Source organism: Antrostomus carolinensis, unplaced genomic scaffold (assembly GCF_000700745.2).
Source record: "Antrostomus carolinensis isolate BGI_N321 unplaced genomic scaffold, ASM70074v2 scaffold534, whole genome shotgun sequence".
NCBI lineage: Eukaryota > Metazoa > Chordata > Aves > Caprimulgiformes > Caprimulgidae > Antrostomus > Antrostomus carolinensis.
Window position 1 is genome coordinate 290,720 of NW_010311194.1, and position 25,121 is coordinate 315,840.

Genomic DNA, 25,121 nt, shown 5'->3' on the forward strand with positions numbered 1-25,121 from the left:
TTTATTCCTCTTTAGTGCATAAGGAACAAGTGGGGAATAAAAAAATCCCTCTGTGCACAACTTCTCTTTCCTTCTTCATGCAATAGACTGTCCACTGCACTATTTTCCCTTCACATAACAGCAGTTAAGATACTTGTTCTCAAATTGTAAACGTATTTAACAGCAGATATAGCTGGACAAAATTTAATAACAATTTGCACAAACATGGCCTTAGAGACTAGAACATTGCGTGTGCTTTCCTGGCTGCTGTATTCCTTCATTTTTATCACAGAAAGCTTATAGTCCTTTAAGATACACTATAGAAAATTTATGTTCTCCCAGATTATAGGAACTGTAACTTTGTTCCCACATTCCAAAGCTAAAATGATTTATCTACCATAAAAAGGTAGTGTTTTGGATTATGGATTATTTTTAAGGGGCTTAAAAGCGTAGACAATAGTCTGCACATGAGAAGAAATCAGCATTTCCATCACCTTACAGCACAGTCTGTAGGGGTAAAAAATAAAATAAATAAAAAATTGGCACTTGGATTACTCCAATGTCTAACCACTCCCTGGATGCAAATGACAATATGTGAAACTGAGTAGTACAAAAATGAAGGATAACGAACATCCTCGATCAGCAATTTACAGCTCCCATGGTACAACCAAGTGGACAAGAAATCGATGCATCTTTTACATTACGTGAAGCAACCCGGTTTACAACCAAGTCTGCGTTTCTCTTTCCTGTTACAGTGGGGGAGGGAGGTCCAATTATTTTATATTACCTTAAAATTCATAGCAAGTCCTTACTAAAATCTAAAAAAGATTTTTTTTTTTTTTTGTTGTTAAAATTTGGAGCAAAAATTGGTTGGTTGATTTTTAAAAAAAACCCAAACCTAGTAGGATAGTGTATAAATAAGTAACTTTAATCTTTTCTACTGAAGGAAACAACAAAAAAATTAAATGCCTTATCCTTCTACACAAAGAAGAATATTCAGAGTTTACAGATGACTTTGAATCCTGCACGTCCCGACTCTCCAATGTTTATGTTGCAGTTGGAATCACTGGCTTTTAATTTTTGTTTATAGACAGGCTATTGTGTGCATTGTTGGAACTACTTAGACAAGTCACATCTATCTGGCAGAACAGCGACACAAGCATGTGAGGGGTTTCTATCCTTATTCATTTTTCCTGTTCTGTGATGTATATTGAGAAGAAATTAAAATCTTTTTAATATGAAGAGTTTTAAAAATGATAACCCTCAAGCAACCATATGTTTGTGAAAGCTTGAGATGAAAATTAGTTTTTGTAAAGATGCTGGGGGGGTTTCTGCCATGCAGACCTTCAGCACGTGTAATCCAATCTTCAGGATCTATTTAGGTTTTTGCAGTAACTGAGTTAAGTGCAGAAGTTACTCTATTAAACATTTGTTTTGAGCATATTGATTATTCCTTATCTGTATTGTTTATAAGACACTTTGAGCTTACCTAATACAATGGCAGTTTAAAGAACACCATCAAATAGTTCCTAAATTACTTATTTTCTAAATTGAAGAGTAATTCCTACTCCTATGAATAATAAAAAAAAAACCTCTACATGCCTCAAGCTTTCCCAGTTCATAAGAAATAAGATGCTCCTCACTCTTTTCCTAAGCAAGAGCTCATACTTTTTTACTCTCTTATTCACAGACCAGCCAGGACAACCTATTTCCTTACAGAACAGTACAAAGCTGTCACAGACTTATTACATGGATGTTTTTCTCTAAATGCGATTTATTTTTTTCTTAAAATAGCATCTTTAAGCTAAAGCTCTCTTCAATAACTTACAGGTTCTTACTTTCTTGGTAAAAAACACCTTCAGTAGGGTTTAGCAACTTTAAATAAATGAAAATTATACTTTAAATATATCCAACTGTGTAAAGATGGGAAACAAAGCAAAAGATTTCAAGTCAGCTACTTAGAACACCCTAGGAGAATGGCATCACAGAATGGGACTCCTAAGAGATCAAAAGGCAATGTTCAAAAAGAGTAAATTGATATGTGAGACTCCAGTAGCTATTCCTTTTAAAGCTTCAGAACTATGATACTTACATTAACTGAAACGTAAAGCTCTTTACAAACGCCTACAAATCGCTGTACTTTTTTTCTCTTCTGGAAGTTTTTTGGAAAGTACATTTTCTCTTGGGCATATCTGATAACAAAGAAATAAACAGTTCTAAAGAAAAGATTGTCTCCAGTTCTACAACCCCAGGAACTGGCCAACAGTGGATGTTGCTTTAAATAAATTCTTCAAAGTTTTATGATTTCTATTACCATTATCATATTATTTATCATACCTATTTCCTAGAGTTTAATTTTTATAATACTGTCAGTACCTATCAGAAAGTTTTTCAAAGGCCCCAAAGTACTACTTGAACTTACAAGTAGGGACAGGAACTACTACTCTTATGCCAAAAGTCAGAATTAATCATGAGCACAAAGCATTTAAACAAGAGCGAGAAAATGAATTCACTTCTCACTGCAGTGAAAAAGAAAAACTAAAGAGAAATATTTTCAAGGTAGAAGGTGGTTAAGTTGGAACTGGACTATACTATCAATTTTACCATTTTTGCCCATGAAAGATGATTCAGTCTTGAGTAACCAACATCATCTTTTTATGTCTGATCAAAACAATGTTTATTTCAGCAGCTTCCTTTCATCTTATTCCAGGCTGGAGTATTAGTACAAGACTGACTGAAGACACTGATCAAAAATGGTACTTTCTTTGTAAATTCTACAGTATTATTTTTTTTAAAAAAATGTAGGTGTATCAGTGAGATTGAAAGTCTGTGTGTTGAACTAGCAATACTTTTCTGTCCACAAAAGTTTTCTGGCATTTCACTTATGCTGGTCTTCCAACAAATCATCACAGTTTGTTCAAGATGGCATTTTCCTGGATGGCATGTATAATTGATGTATGTCACATTTTATAAAACGATTGCAAGGTAAATTCAATTTTCTCTTTTCCTTGTTTGTGTCCTCTAAGAATCTCTTATCTCCGCATATCAATTACAGAGCGGTGACAGAGATGGGTTACAAATCACTCCGATGAATGTAACAGCAAAAGTGATTAGAGATAGGGAGAGATTAATTGCGTGTGTCAGGTATAAATAAAGGGTTTAGGAGACAACCCAGGATTTTGAGTCTGTGTGTGTATTCCACATCTCTTACAGACACAAAATCCCAAACTTTACAGAAAAGCATAACAAGAAGCTATGTTAAAATAATAAGTTAGATATAGAAACTTTAGTATTTGCCTTTTTTTCAGAGCAGTATGCATAATGTATGTACATATGCTGAAGGAACATACACTCAACTCGGGTGCATCTCCTTAGCTTAACGAGCTGGTGTTTGGTCCCCATAACAACAGTCTTCTATTAGTTGCATTTGGGAGAAAAAGGAAGGAACTATTCTTTCCATAAATCATATATTTAAAGCTTTATTACATTTGTTGATGCAACATGATAAAAATGAAGTGCCAGATATTTAAATGTGTTTTATGTTGATTTTGGCTGTTTAAGTTCTCTTCAATAGCAAGATTGAAGAAATCTTACAGAAAATGTATTTTGTTATCTTTCCATTGCAAAAAGACATCATCCTCTATTAAAGTTGATATATTTAAAATCTGATAATGAATCTGAGGAAAGTTAGCTAGAAGTTGAGTTCCACTAGCAGAAGAGACACTGGTTGCCTGGGACAGAGGCTGCAGCAGATGCACAAGTGCACTGTGTGTGGCAATAAGTATTGTCAAAAATAGCCCAGAGGAAGAAGCAATTGGAGACCAACCAATATTTCTGCTATTTATCAGAAAGAGCATTGATAGAATATTTGGGTAAAGAAAAAAAAGCTCAAGCTGCCACAAAGGGTTCTTGGCTCATCTTTATTATTCCTGCAGTTTCACAATCTATCATTTTAACCATGGCTTTCCTTCCATATCACTACAGTTAAAAGTGAGGAAAGTTTTCCTTTGAGAAGAAAGGTCAAGAATTATGGAAGAGATCTGGCTGAAGCTTTTAAAAAAAACCCCAAAATAACCACAACAACAAAAACCACCAAATCCAACAGTGAAATCTGGCATCCAAGAAAGCTGATAAATCCTGAATATCATATGTTCTTTCTTTGTAAGGCATATAAAATGATTCTACACTGCAATACAGTATTCCATTTTGCATTAGATAGAAGGATAAACCATTGAGAATATCAGCCTCCACTGAAATTCCTGCCTCTGGAAATCCTGCTTGACAGAGAGAAAGCAAAGACTGGGTAGAAAATGAGAAAGGAAACCAATGTCATTTCAAAGAGTGTCTTAGAACCGGTGCACAGAGGGCTGAGCCGTGCTGATGTCACCAGTATTTGGTCAGAACCTCAGGCAATCACGTACAATCATGGCACAGAAATGCAATTTAATTTCATCCCATACTCTTAAATCCACCAAAAAAACCTCCAAACAAACCAAAACCAAACCCCAAAAAAGAGGCACATCACTGAAGCACTAATTTCACCTCAACAGTACTGACCCAGAGAGGCTAAGAGAAGTAAATTCCCTTGGCATGAACTAAAAACAGTTTGACAAGTTTATAGAGCTTGCACGATTTTGACCTCAGAACAGAAATATCTGTTCCCTGGGGGTGCCAGCCCATTTATTATTTTTTTTTTTTTTCTGCCTACACCTGAAAGCCGGAACTAGCTATGAAAAATTCATGCAACAGTACGCTTCAAACATATCCATGAAGGATCCTCAACATCTGCTGACTTGAACAAACCTTGTTGGTTAATATGAAAAATTCCGTTAGTGAAATGCTCTCTTCTAAAGAGGAAAAAGTCTGCTCAGAATCTTCTGAAAACAAATTCTTAACCAGCCTGAGAGAAGGATGTTAAAACTAATATTTTACCAAATACAATGTGGCACTTTTTCACCCACTTTCTTTCCCAACAACGTAAAGAGTATTTCATTTTTACAGACACTGAAAGTGACCTAAACATCTCGTGCTATTATGAGAACCTTTCTTTCTAATAGAAAAAACAAATAAAAACTTTGAGTGCAAAATCAGTACCCTGCGAGTCTGAAACAGGACTCAGCCCTTCTGCAAAATTCTTAAACTGAAGAACAAAGTAGGCACCAGAGACAAACAGTGTCTATTTAACCTCATGTCAATGTCTGCTGGAATGGAATAAAATTCTTGTTCCAAGTGGAAACTGGGCAGAATAACATGACACCCTTGTATTTTAAATTCATCACAATGCAACTAAGCCAGGAGTTTAAGTCCACAACTTCTTTTTTTTTTTTTTAACTTTTTTTTTTTTTAAGGCATTGACAGCGCTCAAGGGAAAAATTTATCTTCGTTAAATAATAATTGGTTTTATTATCTTTGACTCTTCAGAAATGCTGGCTGGCAAGGTTTTTAAGATTTTCATCAATCTTGTTTTCTGTTTTTTACAAAGCCCGCATCAGAAAAAGATGTCAGTCTGCAGAACACTCTGTATCTCCCAGTGCTATGAATAGGTCTCAAGACTATCTAATTTACTAATAAATCTATTGAAGCGACACGCATCTCAATATTTCACAGCTTAACAAGAAGGTCCAGAAGCAAGGCCCTGAATTGCAGTTCCAGATGATGAGCACGGCAAAACCAATTGAAGCAGGAGTATCTAAACTGTCAGAACAGCTTATAGATACCCACCTTTTGCAAACTTGCCATTTAAATCATTTACTGGGGGACACTTTCTCAAATTTTTCATAAAATACATCGTCTAAGGTCTGAAACAGAAGCACATGCTGTTAAAAATTTCTAAGACTGGGCCAACAGTGCTCCCATCCACAGCGTTGCATTGAAGTTAATAAGAGGAAAATCTCAGCAGGGCTTTTCAAACTTCTACAGCATCACCAGAGTCTTGCCACATCATCACATAATAAAGTAACAAGGACACACAACGCGTACATTGTGGTGAACTCCTCAGCCAGCTCCTTACAGTAATAAAAAGCTCCTATATTTTTTTCCACCTCTCTTAAAAAAAAACCAAACAAAAAACCAAAACAAAAAACCAACCACTTCTTAAACTCTTGACTTACATACTAGAAATCCTTACAGTTTCATTAAGAAATGCTCTTAACACCCCTGCTCCCCCTTTCCCCCCAAAAAAACTTCATGCAAAAGTGGCACAGCCTACAGCAAAGTACTATGGTTTTTTTTGCTTGGGTTTTTTTTTTGTTTGTTTGTTTGTTGTTTTTTTTTTAAGTTCTATGTTTAAAATATTTGGTGCAGAGTTTCAGATAAATTTAGCTGATACACTGAGTGTGGCCTTCAAGGAAATTAGAGTTTTATGACTGCCTTACTTTAATGAACACTCCAATCTTTAAGTGTCTGTCAACACTGGTAAGATCAAAAGTGCATCATTTTATCCCCCTGACAAGCTAGAGTTTTTAGGAAGAGATCTGACCACCTGCCCTGAAGTGTATGCTTGTCTGTGGCAGACTGGACATAAAAGAAAAAGCCTAAAAAATTAAGAATCAGTTTAAGATATTATCATTAAGTTTACTGTCAAATAGATGGAAACAGGAAAGAATATTAAGGATTTCCCAATTGTTTTTATTGAAAAGTACTATTTACATCTAAGAGTCCTATGGCAGCTCAATGATGTATTAACTCACACACCTCTCTGGTTAAGCTGGGAAGTTCCAGCAATGGAGTTAATACTGAAATCCTCTAAAACAGTAACAGCGAATTCTCTTGATGTATTTGAGTGAAAAAACAAACTGAGTTTTGTTACTATTTCTGTTGCCAAACTCTTGACTTTCAGACTTTCCAATTTTCCTAGCCAAAATTTTGTTTTTTTACATTAAAACTGTGACATATGCTTAAAAAAAAAAAAAAGTGCAAAATTTTCCTTAGCTTAGTATGCAGTTCAACTGATTTCTAGATATATTAAAATTAGGACTAATTTATGACATCTCATACGAATTTCAGATGTGATGTTATTCCCAACATTCTGCTTGTGGGACATCATTTTTATTTCACCAGAGCCTTTCACCTCAGAGATGATCGAATAGTTTTGAAATCAGTGGAAACAAATCCAGTTGAGAGAAATTACCGTTATTTTCAAGCCTAGTTGGACTGGACCTCATGCTGTGACCTGGACTTTCAAATTAAGACACATGGTTTTGGAGGGCAGGCATGCAGAACACCAGTGTTTAACCAAGCTAAGGACTCAGCTGTGAAGGAAAAATACAGCTCAATACTTGGATCTTCTCCTAGCGTGACCGTATCTAATGGCTGATACATCTTTAGGGCAAAGCATATTTAAGGAATGAACCATCACAGTAACGTGTACTGGGAATGTATCTGAAAACAGGGAAGTGTAGCTGTAGCTGCCCAGGGAAGTGGTAGAGTCACCATCCCTGGAGGTATTCAAAGGACATGTAGATGTGGTGCTTAGGGACATGGTTTAGTAGTTTAGTGGTGAACTTGGCAATGCCAGGTTTATGGTTGGACTAGATGATCATAATGGCCTTTTCCAACCAAACTGTTCTATGATTCTAACATCCAGATATTCTAAAGATTTGATTTTCATTAAACTCAGGCAACCTCATGCTTACACTTTCAATGTCTGACCAATCTGAGAATGGAGAGAGAAGCAAACCCAAGCACAGCAGAAGCCACACTGACAAATTAGAAGGCTTTCTTTCAAAGCTGTTTTCCAATTTCCATGCATTATGTCTGTAATCAGGGGGTGATGGGTGGATGTAAGACTTCCTGCTGTTTGGGACTCAATAAGCTACAGGTTCGACCAACAAGAAACAAAATATCTTTCACCTTTAATACTCAGAGCCCTACTACAGAATTCATCATGATTGGGGCTTTTAGACTGTATTTTTGAAACATGGTTAACATCCTCAAATCTTCTTATTCAACATGTTTCAAATATAGTTATTAATCGAAGGACAGTTTAGTCTATTTTCCAGACATTGCTCAAACTCCATTTACTTTAAGCTCCAATTCAATATTGACTTTAATTTGCAATATAAAGCCCTATAACTTATCTTCTGCTTAGCTCAGGGCTACACCTTTCTCCTACTGTCAGTCTTGTATGTTGGACCAGCACAGGACAGCTTACAGCTCTCTTAGCTGTTAGACTGATTCTGCAAATGTGTTTTTCCTACAGGCTGGAGCAAGTCTGACACCAATATCCTTCAAGGAATAACAAGCTATGCATATCTAACTCTGTTCTCTGTGGATGACTGCCCTGGGATTTATCTATAGTTTTTTTTCTTTTGCCCTCAATAAAAGTGGTGATATGCATGCTGAGTCATGTAGCAAGGTTGTACTCAATAATTAATATATAATCTGCTCACACAGAGATTGGATATTCCACTTTACTTGTGGTTTATTTGATTTTGATTAAACTGGTTTTAAATTTCATACATATCCTAATGGAAAATGACAAATGTCAGCACTCTTAACATCTGATAAGACTCAGAGAGTGACAATTCAATGTGATAGCTTCCATACCTGGATGTACCTTTAACAATCTGTTTGCAACCACTTGCAGGAATTCTTTATTACTCTTCCAAAATGCATCATTTTTCTGCAACCATTCTCTGCATATTGCTTCAGGACTATATTTTTGTCTGATTATTTTGTGTTACTCGATCAAAAAGCTTTATTCACTTCTATCTAATGTATCACATGTTTCTTCCTCAGATCAAAGTTCAGAATGACCATGTTAATCTCATTTTCTTTACAGACACTGTACTGCCCTATGGCCAGTGCCTTTCTTCAACACACACAAAGAATTAATAATCCTGGGTATCAAGACAACAATTTAAAAACCTCATTGGCTGATATTAATTTTAACAGGCAAATCAATTTTTAACTTTCCATCTTGCCTCTTTCTTCATTTTATCCATATAATCATTCCTATTTTTCACATCCCAGATAGACTTTGCATTCATGGTATCAAGTCTGTATGCATTTTGAAGTGTTTTCCATATGCCTGTACTACCTTCTGCTTTGCATAGCACTTGTTATGCATGCATGATCACAGACCATTTCTAGCATTAATTAAGATATGAAATTAAAATGGGAAGTACTTTATTGGTCATATAGTACAAACAATATAAACCTGCTTTAAAAATGAAATTACCAAAGTGTTAGCAAACCTCTTTATCCTGTCAGAAATAATAATGTTTACAATCTGCATGCCACAGTACAGCCAGAATTCACAAGTGGATTTAGAATATTATTTCCACTTCAGAAAGATACATATAAAACCCATGAGAAGTTCATTTAGTTTATAAACCTATCTGGGAAGAAAACACAGGTTTGTCTCTTCTGCTGGCTGTTACCATACAGCTTCTGCCCACAGTGACCCCTGGTCCTGCTAGCAGGTTTTCCATTGTTTGGGTAAGAACAGCTTTCCTTGAAATCTGATTAGGAATTTTGACACAAAAAAAAGTAATTCATACTTTCTTAGAAATTAAGTGTTTCACAGAAATGTAATGTTTTTGATGAACTTCTGACAAACATAAGCATATTTCCAAAAGCAATTTGCCACATTTCCTGCCCAGAATCCCAGGTTCCCATGTATTGCTACTGTAAGGAAATAAGCGACAGGGATTGTCTCAAATCTAATAGTATCCAAGATCAAGAGATCTTGGGCATCTCATCACATCAAATGATCTGAGAGTCTTGAATCTTTAAGGAGCCCAAACCATAACAGTAGCTTGTCAGCAAAGCAGCTAGTGTCATCAACAGTTTCCCCAGTCATCTCTTACTTGTCTCTACCGTCAAAAATAAACCTCCACATTCACACAACAGACTAACACACTCCCCATCTTGCTGTTATGTTAAAAACACCTTTACCAAATGCCCTCAGAAAAGGAGTCAAACCAGTCTACATGTTTAGAATATTAATTCTTCATACAAACACATTTACTAACTGTTTTACAATAGTCTACGTGCATATTTTTACTGATTGTGCAAGTTAGTATATTTAGTGTGCAGTCATCTTTCTAATCCCATTGCTTTGCTGCTTTTCCCTCCCCTTTGCTGTAAAAATCTACTCATGGAATACCCCTGTAATGATAGGTGTTAATACAATCTACACAATGTAAAATAATAAAGTAATAACAATAAAATGCATGTTCCCTGGCTCTGTGATAACTCCAGGTAAAAATAACGGCATAGACTGGGAATAGGCTCATTAATAAAATGGCACTCAGAAGAGTGACTTGTTTACTTACGCACAAAGGAAAACAATACATTATAAACCTCTACATTAAAAAGAAATTATGATCACAACTTCACAACAAACAGCGAGGGATATCATAATGTACCTGCCTTGCACAAAACAAACCATGGGACAAAAGGCTATGAGGGTGATTTCTCAAGGGCGTATACTGTCTTAGGTCCTTCTTATTGCACAAGGAGTTCAATGTGCTCTAAACCAACCAGGAAAAGTTGACCTTTAAAGATCCAATCCTTTGTTAGCAAGGCTCTTTTTATAAGGGTAGGCTTTTGTGAAGACTGTCTGCAACCTAAGGACAACAGCATGTTTTTTTGAATTTGAATACTTACCTGATATACTGAGATGAATAAATGGACTCGTCTTGTTCTCTCCATTCTTTTCATTGACTGCCTGGACATAGTAGCCTCCTGCATCAGTCACTGATGTTGCAAGGATGACCAGCTGATTCTCCAGTGTGATGGCTCTATTTAGGAAGGACAAAGATCATGTTGAAAACAGAAGAATGGAATCCACTAGGCAAATATTGTACAACATTTCAGACTTCACAGACTGATAAGGTATTCACTGGTCATCTAAACCAAGATGATGTGGAACCAAAACCAGCCTCATTTCAAACACATTCACAAATAATACTTCAGATCTTTGATGCCTTTACGCCTTTTTTCTGTTTAGAGCATGCAAGAAGTTTATCATGACGTGCAGAAAGCTACAACACATGAAACTAGAACAGTTTAAATGGCAATAAGAAGTTACTCAGTAAATGGCAAAAGACAACAGAGTGATAGCCTGCAAACTGCATCATTACGGGTTGATGACAGTCCTGGCAAACACCAGTACGCTGCAAAGTCTGTGTTATTGAAAACCTTCTCAACAAGCAAAAGCTAGCCTATTAAAGACTGACACTCAGGGAATAACAACACCTGGGTTAGTGGGAAAAAAAAAAAAAAAAATCAAAGGCAGCAGAAGCTCAGAAGGTAAACTTTCTGTATTTATGGCATCACTAATTATCACAACATCACAGACAAGAACATAGGCGAGTTAGAATCTAATTGATATACACAGATGATCTGTGTGTAGATAGGGATGGAAGAGTTTTAATTTCATCTAAAGCAAGTAGGAAAGCACAACCCTGTAGTTAGCATTGGTGGAGGTCTGAAGGAGTCAATAAACATCATTGTATAACACAAGTTTATTCCTGCTTAAGGCTGCCACATAACACATTTCTCTAAACTCCCTTGTAGGCAGCATCACCCATTTGCACTGCAGTAGGGTTGGGCACTTTACATTTTATATGTATTAAATGGTCTTTTCTTGACTATACAAGAGAATCTAGAGACAATGTGTAAAAACTTAAGGGCTTAACTAAACAGTACACAGGAAGCTCAAAACTCAGAGAAGAATAAAAGAACACGTAAAGTTCCTGAGAAAACCTGTGGAGCAAAGAGCTGAGACTAACGCAGACTGGGAGAGGCACAAACTTGGGAATCTGAATGCAAGACTTGGAGCAAGAAACTCCTACCTTCACTTACATTACTTGATAAGAAGCTGTGCTATTAGTCACATCTTTGAGCATGAGGTTGAAACAACATAGGAAATTATTATACTGGATGAAACAAGTTCATACATCAATAGACCTCAAAGAGTCAGTGCAAAGTCAAAAGTATTCATACACTAATCAGTGAATAATGAACACTCCCGCATTTCTTCCTCCTGTTTTGGCATGGTGTGGTTAATAATAATTCACAACCATTCTGCTTTTGAAAAAGCATTTAAAGCACTAGGGAAAATCACACATTCCTACTGTATCATACTATTTTTTATACACAGAAGAGGGCATAGAAAACAACAGTGAGAACACAACAGTTCTCAAATGCTGTGCATGTTTTATTCATACCACTTCAATTTTCTAATGTGGATACAAAGAACATTGAACTTCTATAAAGCTATCAGTAGATACCAATAAATAAAAATCTCCTGAAAAATATATAAGGCTATATTTTCAGCTCTGATAATCAGCTAAAGATCCTGTTTACATTGACTTTATTGACAGTTTTCATTATAAAAACTGTTAAAAAAAATAAATCACAGCATGACTTTTCTTTATTCAATGAATCTGTACTAGCTAAATTGACTTAGAAAATTAATCAAAGACACTGATAGATTTACAGAGTGGGGATATAAAATGCAATTAATATGACATTTGATAAAGCAAATAAAGATAAAATTTCAGTGAAGTGCTAATAATTTAATACTAAAAGAAAATTACATTTACAGTCATTTCTACTTTAGTTCTAAAGAACGCAGCATTAGAAAGATTCTTTGAAAATACTGAAATATATTTCAGACTGCTTTGATGCCAGCTGCACCCAAAGTTTTAAAGGCGATTCTTGAATACTGGCGAGATGCACACTGTTACTATCTGTATTAAATTGGCTGTAAATTTTGACATTTAACCCCCTATACTAATCAAGAGCAAAGGGAATTAAAATGTATTTATTAAGAAAATTGTTCAAAATGAAGGTTTTTTAAAATTATAATACAGAAATATTTATTTGAGTGCGAGCAAAATGTAACATTTGAGTGAAATAAGAAAATTTAAAAGATTAAATTAAGTATATCTGAACTAAAACAGAACAATGCAGAAAGGCTAAACATTACAAATTACATGTTCAAAATAGTGCAAAAAGTTTGCTATCAAAGTTGTATAGAAAAAAGAATTAGAAGACAAAGCAACTACTGAAGACAACTCTGGGATCATCAATTAAATGGTCAAATTTGTGTTAAATTAGAAACCTCTAAATGAGTTATTGATATCTTAATAGTTCTGTGAAAAATTGAATGTTTCAATTTCTAACTAAAGACAGGTAGAGAACAAGACACGAGCCTTCACAGGCTGTAGACTCTGGGAGGTTTTTTTAGGTCAAGCATGAGCCTTGTGCATCAGGAAAATCAATTAGTCATGTTTTAAGGACTCATTAATTCCAGTGTTTTTAAACCATCGGAAGGTTCATGCCCCAGTCGTTACCAGGCTTGCAGCCACTTTTTGCACAACAGCTGCACAGAGTGCCCTAAAATTGGCTTACCATGTTTTCCTGGGTTTATTGTTTGTTTTCATTGTCTGATATAACTTTTAAATTATGCCAGCACCACTCTAATGTTCCAAGGAAAATCTGATTCCCGGCTGCTCAGTTTACCAGTGTATTTGAGGAAGATGACTGCAGCAGATGGAGTGGATCTGTCAGTAATTCATACCCAGCATAGAATTTATGAAAAACATAAATATTGCTTTTTTTAAAGTGATATCAATTTTAACTCAATCTAACATTTTCAAGACAGGAGCAATCGGCAAGTAAACTAAGCAGACTGATCCTTTGGGATTCCTTAAGCATAGGGAAAGGGGCATTTTAAATCAGACTTTTTAATAGAAGAATTTTTAAAATTTCTCTGGAGCTCAGCGGACGTCTGTAGGGAACAGCAGCCAATATACAAACAGCAACATACGTGCCCGCGTGTGGAAGGCAGTTGTAATACTGGATTCAGTACGATGATTTCCTACAAGTATTTCAGTGATATCTTTATGACAAAACCAGCCAGAGACTAGAACAGATTGATTTGAAAGCAAAGGTGAGTCAGTCCTTTGAAACTACAAGCCATGTTTAGGACACGCTGCCTAACCAAAGACTATGAGTTGACAGGATGGGAAAAGGCAGCAAGGATGGAGACAAGTCATTTAAAATACCCAGTTCTTTGAAGTATCTGAACATGTAAACAGGCACCTAATGAGGTTTTCATCACTTCAAATTATTCCAGCCAGAATTTAGCACTTAAGATACACTCATAGATTTTTAATTGCAGCCTTCCAAATTGTCTGAATACTATAAAAATATCTGGTGCAAATAATCTCTAAGTTTGACCTAAAGTTTATGGAAATTATCCTGCTAACATCAGTGGAACACGAATCTGGCTCTTAGAAGATAATTTGCCAGAGGGGATACCATTATTAATGCATTTAAGATGAAGTTTTTGGAGTTAAATAAATTTTTCCTGCGCTGAAAATTGCATCATTTATTAGAATGCTGCAAATGAACTCTGTGGTATCTTAAATAGGTGGATTTCCATTAATAACTTTTTTTTATGTGAAAATACTGAAATCTACTCTACAAGTGGATAATTCCCAAAAGTTAAATATTTGTTAGGTTATTAGTCTACCAGATTACAGAATAAATAGATAATACTAGGTTATAAAAACATCATAACATGAAAATCATAGAGTAACCTGATTAGGCTTTCTCTTAGAAAGCTGCCATCTGCTCATGAACCAGTGTGCAATATTTAGTACAAAGGCCTTCAGAAAGCCTCTTTTCCAACATTATCTCCAGCTAATATGAATATCAATCCCTCTTTACAGGACATTTTTTACTAAAAAAATCTCTGTTCCCCTTTTAAAAAATTTTGTCCACGTTACACCGCAAGCACTGGTAATTCATGAGCCAGACACCACATAGTAACAGTGATGTTAATAGAAAAGGGAGAGATTATGGAGTAATAACATAATTACTGAAAGACTTCCCCCATGGATTTCCCCTTTTGGAAAAACATACAGATACACTGCAGTCAAAACCACAGCTGTTCAAGTGAAATCCTGACTCGGAGTAGCACATGCATGGCTTAACAGAGCGAGCGCTGCACCACCCATGTGTCTTCCAATTCTGATGGGGAATTATTAATCAAAATTATTTAAATACATGTCTTTTGCAAACAGTTGCTGTTTTTCAGGACTCAATCACTGAGCAAAATATTAGCGTATGTGCTACAGAGGACCACGTCCATAGCAACAAAGCACTAAGAGCTGCGACTGGATGCCAGCTCGACAAAATATTATTCAGGTGCCAGGTATATCGGCACTGCAAATCAGCCATCAATAAAAATGTTATACTTACACAGCCACTGAATATTAAGTATAACTAGACAAATACATTGATTTTACAGTCAATGCTAGTCTATATTATCACTTCTCTAGCTATGCCATGGCACAGCATGTACTTCTGGGAAGTGGCTGGGATTTCCAGCCACGGAAGCTTTCCAAGCCTACACAAGAATAACCAAGACAGTCCTAATTGCCTGGTAGAGGTCAAATGCTATTGTGAAAGGAAGGAAGACCAGCTATTGACAGGTTTAGCAGATATATTTCCAAGAGAAAGTGAGGGAAACAGCAGAATTCCCATGCTTTAAGCTTGGCTTCCCTATTCTCTATCATTAGTTTTGGAGCTTGCAAGGGTCTTGGTTTAGTAAGGCTATAGACATTATTCCCCACGTTTGCTCATGATTACGTTACACAAAACCTGTTCTGTGTAAAGCAAGTGTAAGGCTGGAATAGAAGTGGATGGAAAACTTGATAAATCATCAGTGATCCAGTACCTGAATGGAAAGTTATATCAGGTAGAAACCCATAGGGTCTGTCTTTGGTCTGGCATTATTTAGTATTTTCATTGGTGGTTGTTGACTGAATATAGATTTCACTTACTAAATCTGCAGATAAAGTCCCAAAGACTCTGGAAGAGAGAATTAGAATTTCAAATGCAGATGACCTGCTCAAGCCTCTCCACAAGACTGAGGTTTATAGTTCAATGAACAAATTCAAAACATTGTATTTGATAAGGAATAACTGACTGCAAAACAGGCAAACCTCACAAGAGGGTGTACAAACAGCAGTACTGTTGGAAAATTTAAGAAATAACTATTTCTCACCCAGTGTGGCCTCCACTCAGTTTTAGCTATTGGATTTAAACATGTGGGTTAGTCAAGAAGAATTTAAAAAATAAATAAAAATCAAACCCACACCAGAACCATCTACTCCCCCCACCCAATCCAACCCTGAAGAGTAGTCTAGAAAACATGACATGCAGGACAACACTCAAAAAACCAATAGTGTCTTCATCTATGTACAAGACTTATTAAAATATCTCAGATTTAAGCAGAATCATCAAATATTGAGTCTTGTTATAAAAATCTTAACAGTATGCCCTTGGAAAAGCTTATTTTTAGTCCTTGGAGACAGAGGCTCTCAGAGAGGATACTAAGATTAATTATCCCAAATATATATTTAAAATCATGCTCATATCAAGCAATTACTGGTCTAGAGATTAAAACAACCCACAAAACAAAACCCAAGATAATCACTACATAACCGATAATGAAAGAGATGTTTGCAGTGAGAGACAATGTTACCAACCCAGAAGCAAGCAATTACAGTAACAAACTATGGAATAATATTCATAAGTGGACTACTTATGTTAAAATGTTGGTTCCCCCCCCAGGTTTTTAGCAGCTTCAATTCTTATTTAATGCAACTTAATTATTATCACACAACTCTACGCCTTTGTTGTTTTTTATTATTCTTTTTTATTACATTAAAAGCAACAAGATTTTGTACTGCTGATACAAGTACCTACGTGTGCTTAAATCACAGCTGCTGGGTGTTATCTTACTGAACCACACTGATGTGTGCCTGGATGTGCTACTCCAGCAACAACAGTTCTCAAACTAGAAGAAAAATCCGGACTTTCAAGACAGAATATGTATCTCAGTCAACAAGAGAAACCAAAGACTTGGAATAAAATAAGTCAATTTTCTCCAGTCTCCTCTTCTTATAAAACTCTTACTGCATTCAAGATACTCGTAAACAAAGTATCTATTTTATTCTCTCTCCAGTTTATCATATAATCAACACATTGAACTCCACTTGCGACATCACTATCTGTTGCTATGGACATAGCTAGCAATCACTGGAAAGAAGAATAGTGGAAATTTTTTAAATATAAACGGGTTATTTAAACAAAGCATTGCAGTTAAAAAGTATCATAGGTTGCTGATCTACACAGCTGGCTGACTTCATTGACGGCAAGCACAAAGACTATTTGTAATCATTTGGGATTTTATAGTTCAATTTTCAGATACAGACTTATAGTTCAATTTTCAGATACAGACAGACATGAATATTGCTCCACTTTATGGTATTTCTCCTGAATTCGTTATTTAAGGTGCTGTGGTTTTTTTTAAACACTGCTTTTTTCCCTTTCCTTTTTTCCTTCACTGTGAAAGGAAAACTTATGTTATTAAATTACATCTTCACTTCTGATAAAACATGTCAGCATGCTGCTGTGCGGTATAGTGGTTTGTAGTCAAGTATTAAAGAGCTTCCTGTTGAATACTGTATCTTCAACCCACTATTTCACCAAGATATATACTACAGAATAAAACTAATGTAAGGCATGACTGTGAACTGCACTAACTATAAAACAAATTAGCAGTGGTACTGCCCTGTCACAGAGCAGTGCACCAAAGAGATAATTGATTATACAATAATGACAAAAACTCTTAACAGCATATTTAACAGATACATTTGGATATACACAACTGTGCCTATTTAGATGCTCCCAAATTTTGTTTATTCATGTCCCTGAATCTGCCTCAGCACCATCTCTGCCATTTTAGTCCTGATTTCACACACCTCATTCAAAACCATCTTCATTTTCACACAGGTGGAGCTGAGAATAAGATTTGGCACAGCTGTTGCTGGATAAAGCTCGTCTCAGGGACTAAAAACACCTGTATCACAGCAACTGAAGTGTCCACACAGTTTGCAAATAAAATTTCAAGTCTCAGATGGTTCAATGCAACTCTCTAATTCATTTGGTCAGCTTTCTCAGCTGAAACAAGTCCTTCTTCATCAGCTAAATACACACACATGAGTATATTTAAAACTGATAAACTGAATACACAGAGCATTGACAGAAATCATCTGGCTATAATTATGAAACCTAATAGCAGCAGCAGATCAGGGAAGCTGAAACAGCCACACACATTGTGGCAGACCTCAAGAGGACAGCATCTGCATTGACTGTTTATTGTCACATGAGCCAAAGGCTTTGTTTTCCTTCTAATGCTAGGAAAATATATATCCATTTTACAAACACTACATCCAAACTTACCACACTAGCCCTACAAGTGAGAACAGCAGCACTGAATTAACCAGTCAACTCCTTTAGGTGACTAAATACACAAGTACATGGAAATAAACCAGAGAGTTTCAAAGGATAGGAAAATCTGTACAGCTACAGCCATAACTTATTACACACTTGTTTTGAGGAGTAGTAGGGAATGTTACGCTCCAGAACTAACAGTCTAGTAGTTCATAGTTTTTAGATGCATTACTTCTCCTTTTAACAGTACCAAATCTCTAAACAAAGAGCAAGGATATAGCAAGAAGTAGTAAGTGACTCAAACATCAACCTCTGCAGCTGCCAAATAGCAGTGGTACTGGGTAGCAATAGAGCAATTTATTTAGACAAGTTTTACTATGAAAGATAATTAAAGATTTAGTGGCCTGGATCAATACAACAGCTAACGCTGTCTATATACAGTACTGCAGTTTGCTGAGACTAGCATTTGTGTTACCTCTGCAAATTCATTGTATAATGTTATTATACAGTATTTCAGGTTTGCTCTCTACATCAAAACAGGGATTTTGTGTAGTTATTTCTACTCACACACCATTAAGACACATACTACTGCTATGCAGCACGAATAAGCACAGGCCTGGGAGCCGAGGATATCCAGGTTTTGCCAGCGATACGTAGCCTTGGGTACGTTTTTTATTTAGCCTTTCAGTCTGAACGTTTTGCCAAGAGAGAAAAAGGATAATACATGTATGTGTTTCTTTTTATGCTGAAAAATTTATCTAGAGGCTTAAATAGTTAATACCTCTTGCACTCAAAAGATGTAGAGGATTATGTAAGTGCTAAATCTTAATATGCTTTGCTTTCCCCCCTTGTGTTCAGTTTGACTATCAGGCATTTTGTTACGACTTTAGGCAAAACAACTTCTTGCTTTCTGATTTTCAACTGCTTTAACATTTCCTTAATTATACACACAAGGCAGGTGAGCATTGCCTTCCAAACACCAATATTCTAGTAACTCATGGTATTGCACTACTTCTTTCAGAGAATCCCCTCATACTGAGTACAGATCCATTCAGGAACAAACACGTTTACCACAGACTCTGTAAAATCCTGGTGATTATTGAAAATAATACAGTGGAAGAAATTTCAAGTCAGTCAATCACAGACTTTTTTTAAATGCCATTAATGCAAACATTTCAAAGCACTTCAGGTTAATGACAATAAAACATAAAGAAAACACTGCTTGAGAAACAAACAAGCAGAACTTCAGCAGAAATTTAAAAGGAAGCAGTGACTCCCTATTTCTACCATAAATAGGTCATGTAGTGACATACAAACAAAGCCAGGTTGGATACATTCAACCATATGTTGAACATACATACAAAGAAAACACTGGAAACCTTAGAACAAAAAGAAAATTGTAATATCACAGCAGCATTTTGTGTTATGGTTTCTATCCAAACATGATTTCCTGACAATACTGTGTGAAACAGAGCGCAGTAAACAAATGGAAAATATTGCTCTAACAATAGCATTTTATCTATTCAGTTAGGTCTGTGCTACACATTAATAGTAAAAAATTATACAAGCTGAAATTTTTTCAGAAAGAAAAGGAGAAATATCTCTTTCCAATGAGGCAAACATACACAAAGCTGTTGTGTAGCTACAGAATTCTAAAAGGTGGAAAGCAAAGTTATGAGACGATTTATTTAAGAGACTGAGAAGATAAACAGTTATATCTAAATCTAACCATCTAGTCATCCCTTTCCCAGGCAAAGTAATACTACATATAATAAAATCTATGAAACCTCAATGTGAACATTAGCATCTTTTAAAATGAAGTGTCCTGGAACACAGCCTTTAGAAATTCAGAAGTATAGCCCCCCTTCTGTGATCCGTTTGTATGTTGCATTCAAAATCTGGTTGTAGCCCTTGATTCCAAAACCCATAAAGAACACTTCAGTGGTCAACTAAAATCTAAATAATGCCTGATTAAAGGAGCAACAGACCATATAGATTTTTTTGCTTTCAATTCAGGTGGTGTTGCCAAAACCAGAAAGATAGGTCACCTATCAACTACATTTATTTTTAAATTACTTGAAATCAATACACGGGTATGTTTGCATGACTTACTGCTTATTTGATTTCTGAGTCTAATGACACAAATTTCCTTGCAGTGGAGCAGCAACATATATTCATGCCTTCTAGTTGTAAAGCAACTTGTTGTAAAAGGAAGTCAGAAGGCCAAAGCTTGTGTAGTAAATCTTGCCAGTCCTCTGGTAGAATGACAGCAACTTCTACTTTAGAAACAGTCCCAGGGGTAACATAGAAGGCAAAGAACTTCAACTCCCTTCTTTCTGATACTGAAGCTATAAGCACCACACATTCTCTCTAATGAAGAGCAATAGAGAGCATGCATCTTGTTTACATTTGCTGGATGATCCATAAACACTATGTCTATTGAGCAGGCAAATGAAACCCTGAAGTGTCAGTAGATGCAGTTTGGTTTCTTTGATTTTATGGTTACAATATGCTTTGCAGAGCATTTTTATTTTCAGTGCTGAAAAAATACTCAACTATGAGTTACATGGCAAAAGAATTCACAAATTCTGGAAAACACGCATGCGTATCACCAGCCTCACTTATATTCCCGGGTTGTGAACAGAATGCTCAACATCCTGCCGATGCAAGTAATTCTACATAATAGTTAGACCAGAACAGAAAATCTCCGATGCCCCCGAAGTCTTTGCTGCAATCTGTCTTCACATATTTATCTCCTTACTTGCAGACATTTCTGCTGCAGAGGTTTTAGGGATTTGCTCCTGCAACGCAGCAAAACGCTGCTCCCTGCGATTCCCCTCATCTGGAGAAGAGGTGCTATTACTGAGTTAATGGACAGTAGACACAACAGTTCCATCACCTTCAGTTACTGACTCTTTTTATCCACTTCGTCCTGTAATGAGCATCTCAACTTGCTCACATTTATGTAACGGCAGCATCAGCTATCCCCTAATCCTGCAACACATTAAAATGGAAAGATAGATGCAGGAAAACATTAAAATGCCCTTATCACTTGGCTGCAGAGGTATAAACTTAAAATAGGAGATTGTTTTTCTGTTGAAAACAAGCAAATAAATACATTTACTTAATTTTCTTTTTAAATAATCCTTATGAGTGTTGAAAGAGTGCTTTGATTATTACTGTAAAGATAAACAATGAAACATTCCATTATATCTTACCTAGGTTAGATAGAAACAAATTCAATTCCTTCCTGTACATGTTTTTCCCAGGTGCATTAACACACTTTTTTACATTCAAGAACCAACTTTTATTACAAGCTGAGTGTGTAGGGAAAAAAAAAAAGAAAATAGAATGAACAGAATGCTAATGAGAAAGAAAACGACAACCCCCACAGCCAATCCCTTTAATTAGACAGACATCTACATTTTTAACTTCCAAGTTCTTAATCCTGTTGTTACCAAACTCAGAAGATAGAAAACAGAAATGACGCTCAGATAAACCCTGCAGGCTACTTCACTCAAGGAAATGTGAAAATTAACCTCTTATCTCCTAAAATGAAAATATGGCACAAAAGAATGAAAAATAAGGGTTGTATGAGAGCCAGAGCAACGAGACCAATGACAATGTGCAAACTTCAGAATGCAATCTTGAAAACAGAGCGAACGAGTAGGAGATACGGAACAAGACAGCCACACAGGATGGTTAGGTAGACTTATTTTCTTCCCTTTATTATTAACCCAAAAACTAATAGTTAAAACATGTGTTTGGTTATGCTGCAGCCCTTCCTGAACCATGTAAAACAATCAGAAAAATTACCATCAGCAACAAGTCTTGTTAATTTATTAATAATAAACCAAGAAAGAGCTTCTTACAGGTTTGTAGTACTTAATAAGATTTAATCTAATTTGTTGATAAGAATCTTTATACAAAGGACAGAATTAAGTTCACACAGTAGCCTTGTTTTGATGGACCAAAAAAATATTGTGCAAGTGCTTAACATTTAAGCCAGAACAGAAGCTGAATATACAGGCAGGGATTGGGACTCTTCTTAAAGCTAAAACAATTCTACAGGAATTATGCTCACAGTTACCCAATACATATGTTAAGTCTCCACTTCAGCTCAACACACTCTCTGCGACATTAGAGACACCACCGGAAAAGAGAAAGTCATAGCACAGCTCATTTCTAATTGAGTACTTGTGTATGAGAATAAGCTGAAGAGAGGGCACACATCCACACTAAAACACACAGATTGGCATCTCATGAGATGTGTCACAGCTGCTTCTTCATTGATCCCTCTGTCAACTGAAGTTCCTCCTTCAGCTCATTCAACAGTCTGAGTTTTTGAAGTAGATACTTTAAATTCTGTTCCCCAGTACCTCAAATGAGCTAATAGTGCCTACATGAATGTAGGGATTGTTATAATCACAGAATCAAGTTTTAAGACCTAATGATATTGCTCTACAGATAATTTCAGTGTTCTCAGTTTAGATGACTTCACCCAAAAGGTCAGGAATATAACGTGTACCTTTTCCTCCCTCTTCACTACAGAGCAGCAACTGAAAAGGAATATTTAAGAAGAGAACGCAAGGTACCTCGCAAGAGCAGAAGCACCAACACCACTAACACCATCTCCCTGGTTTCCTTCCTAAAGTAGCAGAAGGACTGTCAGTTTAAAGAAACTCTGCGCTCCCACAGCACTGGAAAGAGAAGGGAAAAGCTCTCCACCAAAATTGAACACTTCAGTAATGGAATTTTTTTCTACATTCCTACTGCCGCTCAGAAGCGGAATCTCTGAGGTCTCAAGGATGTAACAAAATAATTTTTTTTAGTAATCTCTATGGCCAAGAACAACATTAATATAAAGCATTTTCCTAAGAACTAAAATTCTTTTTCCCATCTGAAGCAGGTGAAGGCTTACTAGAGTTGCTGAGCCACCTGAAACCCTGCTCTTCCACCCCATCATCATTTTCTGCTACACACACTGCCAGCCTGTGACACAGTGGTGACTGTAAATGAGCAGCCCACGCTGCTCAGTCTGTTCCATGGCCCAACCCGGAGACAAACTGCCAGTGAACCCACTTATGGGAGACTGCAGCAATATGTAAAGGATAACATTAAGATGACCCATGAAGATGGATAAGCAAACCCCAAAGCTCTGAATTTCAATGCTTTATTGCTTTAAACCATATTTCATCCACTTAATGTAGATTTAAAACAAGTCCTTGGGACTGCTTTCAACCAGGAAAATACTTTTAAGGAAAAAAAAAAGAGGACATAAACCATTTGCAATTCTACACGCCTAACATTTCCACATTCACATTACTTTCTGCAAACATTTACTTGTAGTAACAACAAATCCACAATTATTTATGTTTGTTTTTCAACTGAAATTACCTGACAGGGTAAAATGGCACAGAGGCCAAGCAGTCAGCATTAAAACAACAGCTACTCTGTTGCACTATACTGCACAAGTACAAACACAGCAAAGCAGCACCTGGCACTAGGAGGACAAACACACCATTTTGAGCAGCAGAGCCAACAAGACCTTCTCTCTCACAAATTTTATCTTATGCACCTAAATCTTCCCACTACCAGCAAGAAAAATAATAATCAACCATACCCCTTACCTTCTTTAACACCTGATACCTCAGCCCCACTATCTCCAGCCATAAAATACCCTGGAAGAGTTTGTATTCTGCCTTTGATCCTTTCTCCAAGCAGCCCTCCTGTTTTCCAGTAGTCAGCCCAAACCTTCTGAGCTCTTGCTTCCTCCAGCTCCTCTGACTGCCGGGCTGAGCAAGTGGCAGCACCTGCAGCTCATCTGGAGATAACGGCAAACTGATGAGCCAAACTCAGCTCAGCTGAGCGCAGCTGGCAGCAGGCTTTTAGTGAGTGGGGTACCTCTTTGGGGCTTTTTCTTCTAACCCAGCATCTGATTCCCACAAAGATTGCAGGAACTTCTGTTTGTACCCTGTCCTCAGTGGGGGGCTAATTTTGTCCCACAGATTCAAAAAGATTTTGGAGGAACAAACGAGAAGCAGATGTGGACAAGCAGAACAAACAGTAGTACACAAGCTTCAGCCTTTTAGGAGGAACCTCTGTAAAGACACCCACCCTGTGCCAGATCCCATTTATTTCTTCATAGCTGTACTACTTTGCCCAGCACTGCATTGAGTCTTGTGGATAATAATCTATCTTTTAATGACAAATTACAACGCCCCCATCATCTCAGAGTGGAAAGATCCAGAACTGAAATCCATGCTTACATGACTTTCTTCTGTCTGGAAACAGGTCCCCATAAACTTCTGATCCCAGGATATATAGTCTCTACATATTGAATACAACTCTCTATGTATTCTATATCTATAGAATAGATATATAGAAAGATATCTATATCTATAAAACATACTTATAGATATTCTATATCTATAGTAATAAATCTGTCATATATTCTATATCTACAAGAAAAGTTTCTGTTAGGACGTTTGAGTTACAGAACCTACGCTATTGTTAATTAAAAAAGGCACCACTCAAATTATATTTTAGCCTTTTTATTTGTGCCCTCACACTGATTGAGTCTCAGTCTTTAAATAGACAGTTGTTTCAAGAACAGCAGGCAGAAGAAAAATGTGTTACTGTTGAGGATATGCCTGCTCTCCTGCTTAAGCTTTGCTTCCAACAGCCAAATAAGTAGCAGGAAAGTGGAAGGTTAAAAACTTTGCATTTCATCTCTGCCAAAACAGTAAAAGAAAAATGAGATTGCTGAATAGCTGACAATGACTGCGGAATCAACACAGCAGTGATCTGCCTATAAGCTGCAAAGGGCAAAACCAAAGCATCTGCTTAAAAGCTTATACCGACTGTGGGATAAA

The 25,121-nt window shown here is 36.4% G+C and overlaps 1 protein-coding gene across 1 annotated transcript in view; it reads right to left on the reverse strand.

The window, feature by feature from the left end:
• Positions 1-25,121, reverse strand: part of LOC104523909 (protein sidekick-1) — a gene marked incomplete at its 5' end in the record, with an annotated part of 288,170 nt that overhangs the window by 200,492 nt on the left and 62,557 nt on the right. The window contains one exon of the mRNA XM_029084663.1: positions 10,594-10,727. Coding sequence (XP_028940496.1) covers positions 10,594-10,727 — 134 coding nt within the window. The remainder of the gene's footprint in view (positions 1-10,593; positions 10,728-25,121) is intronic.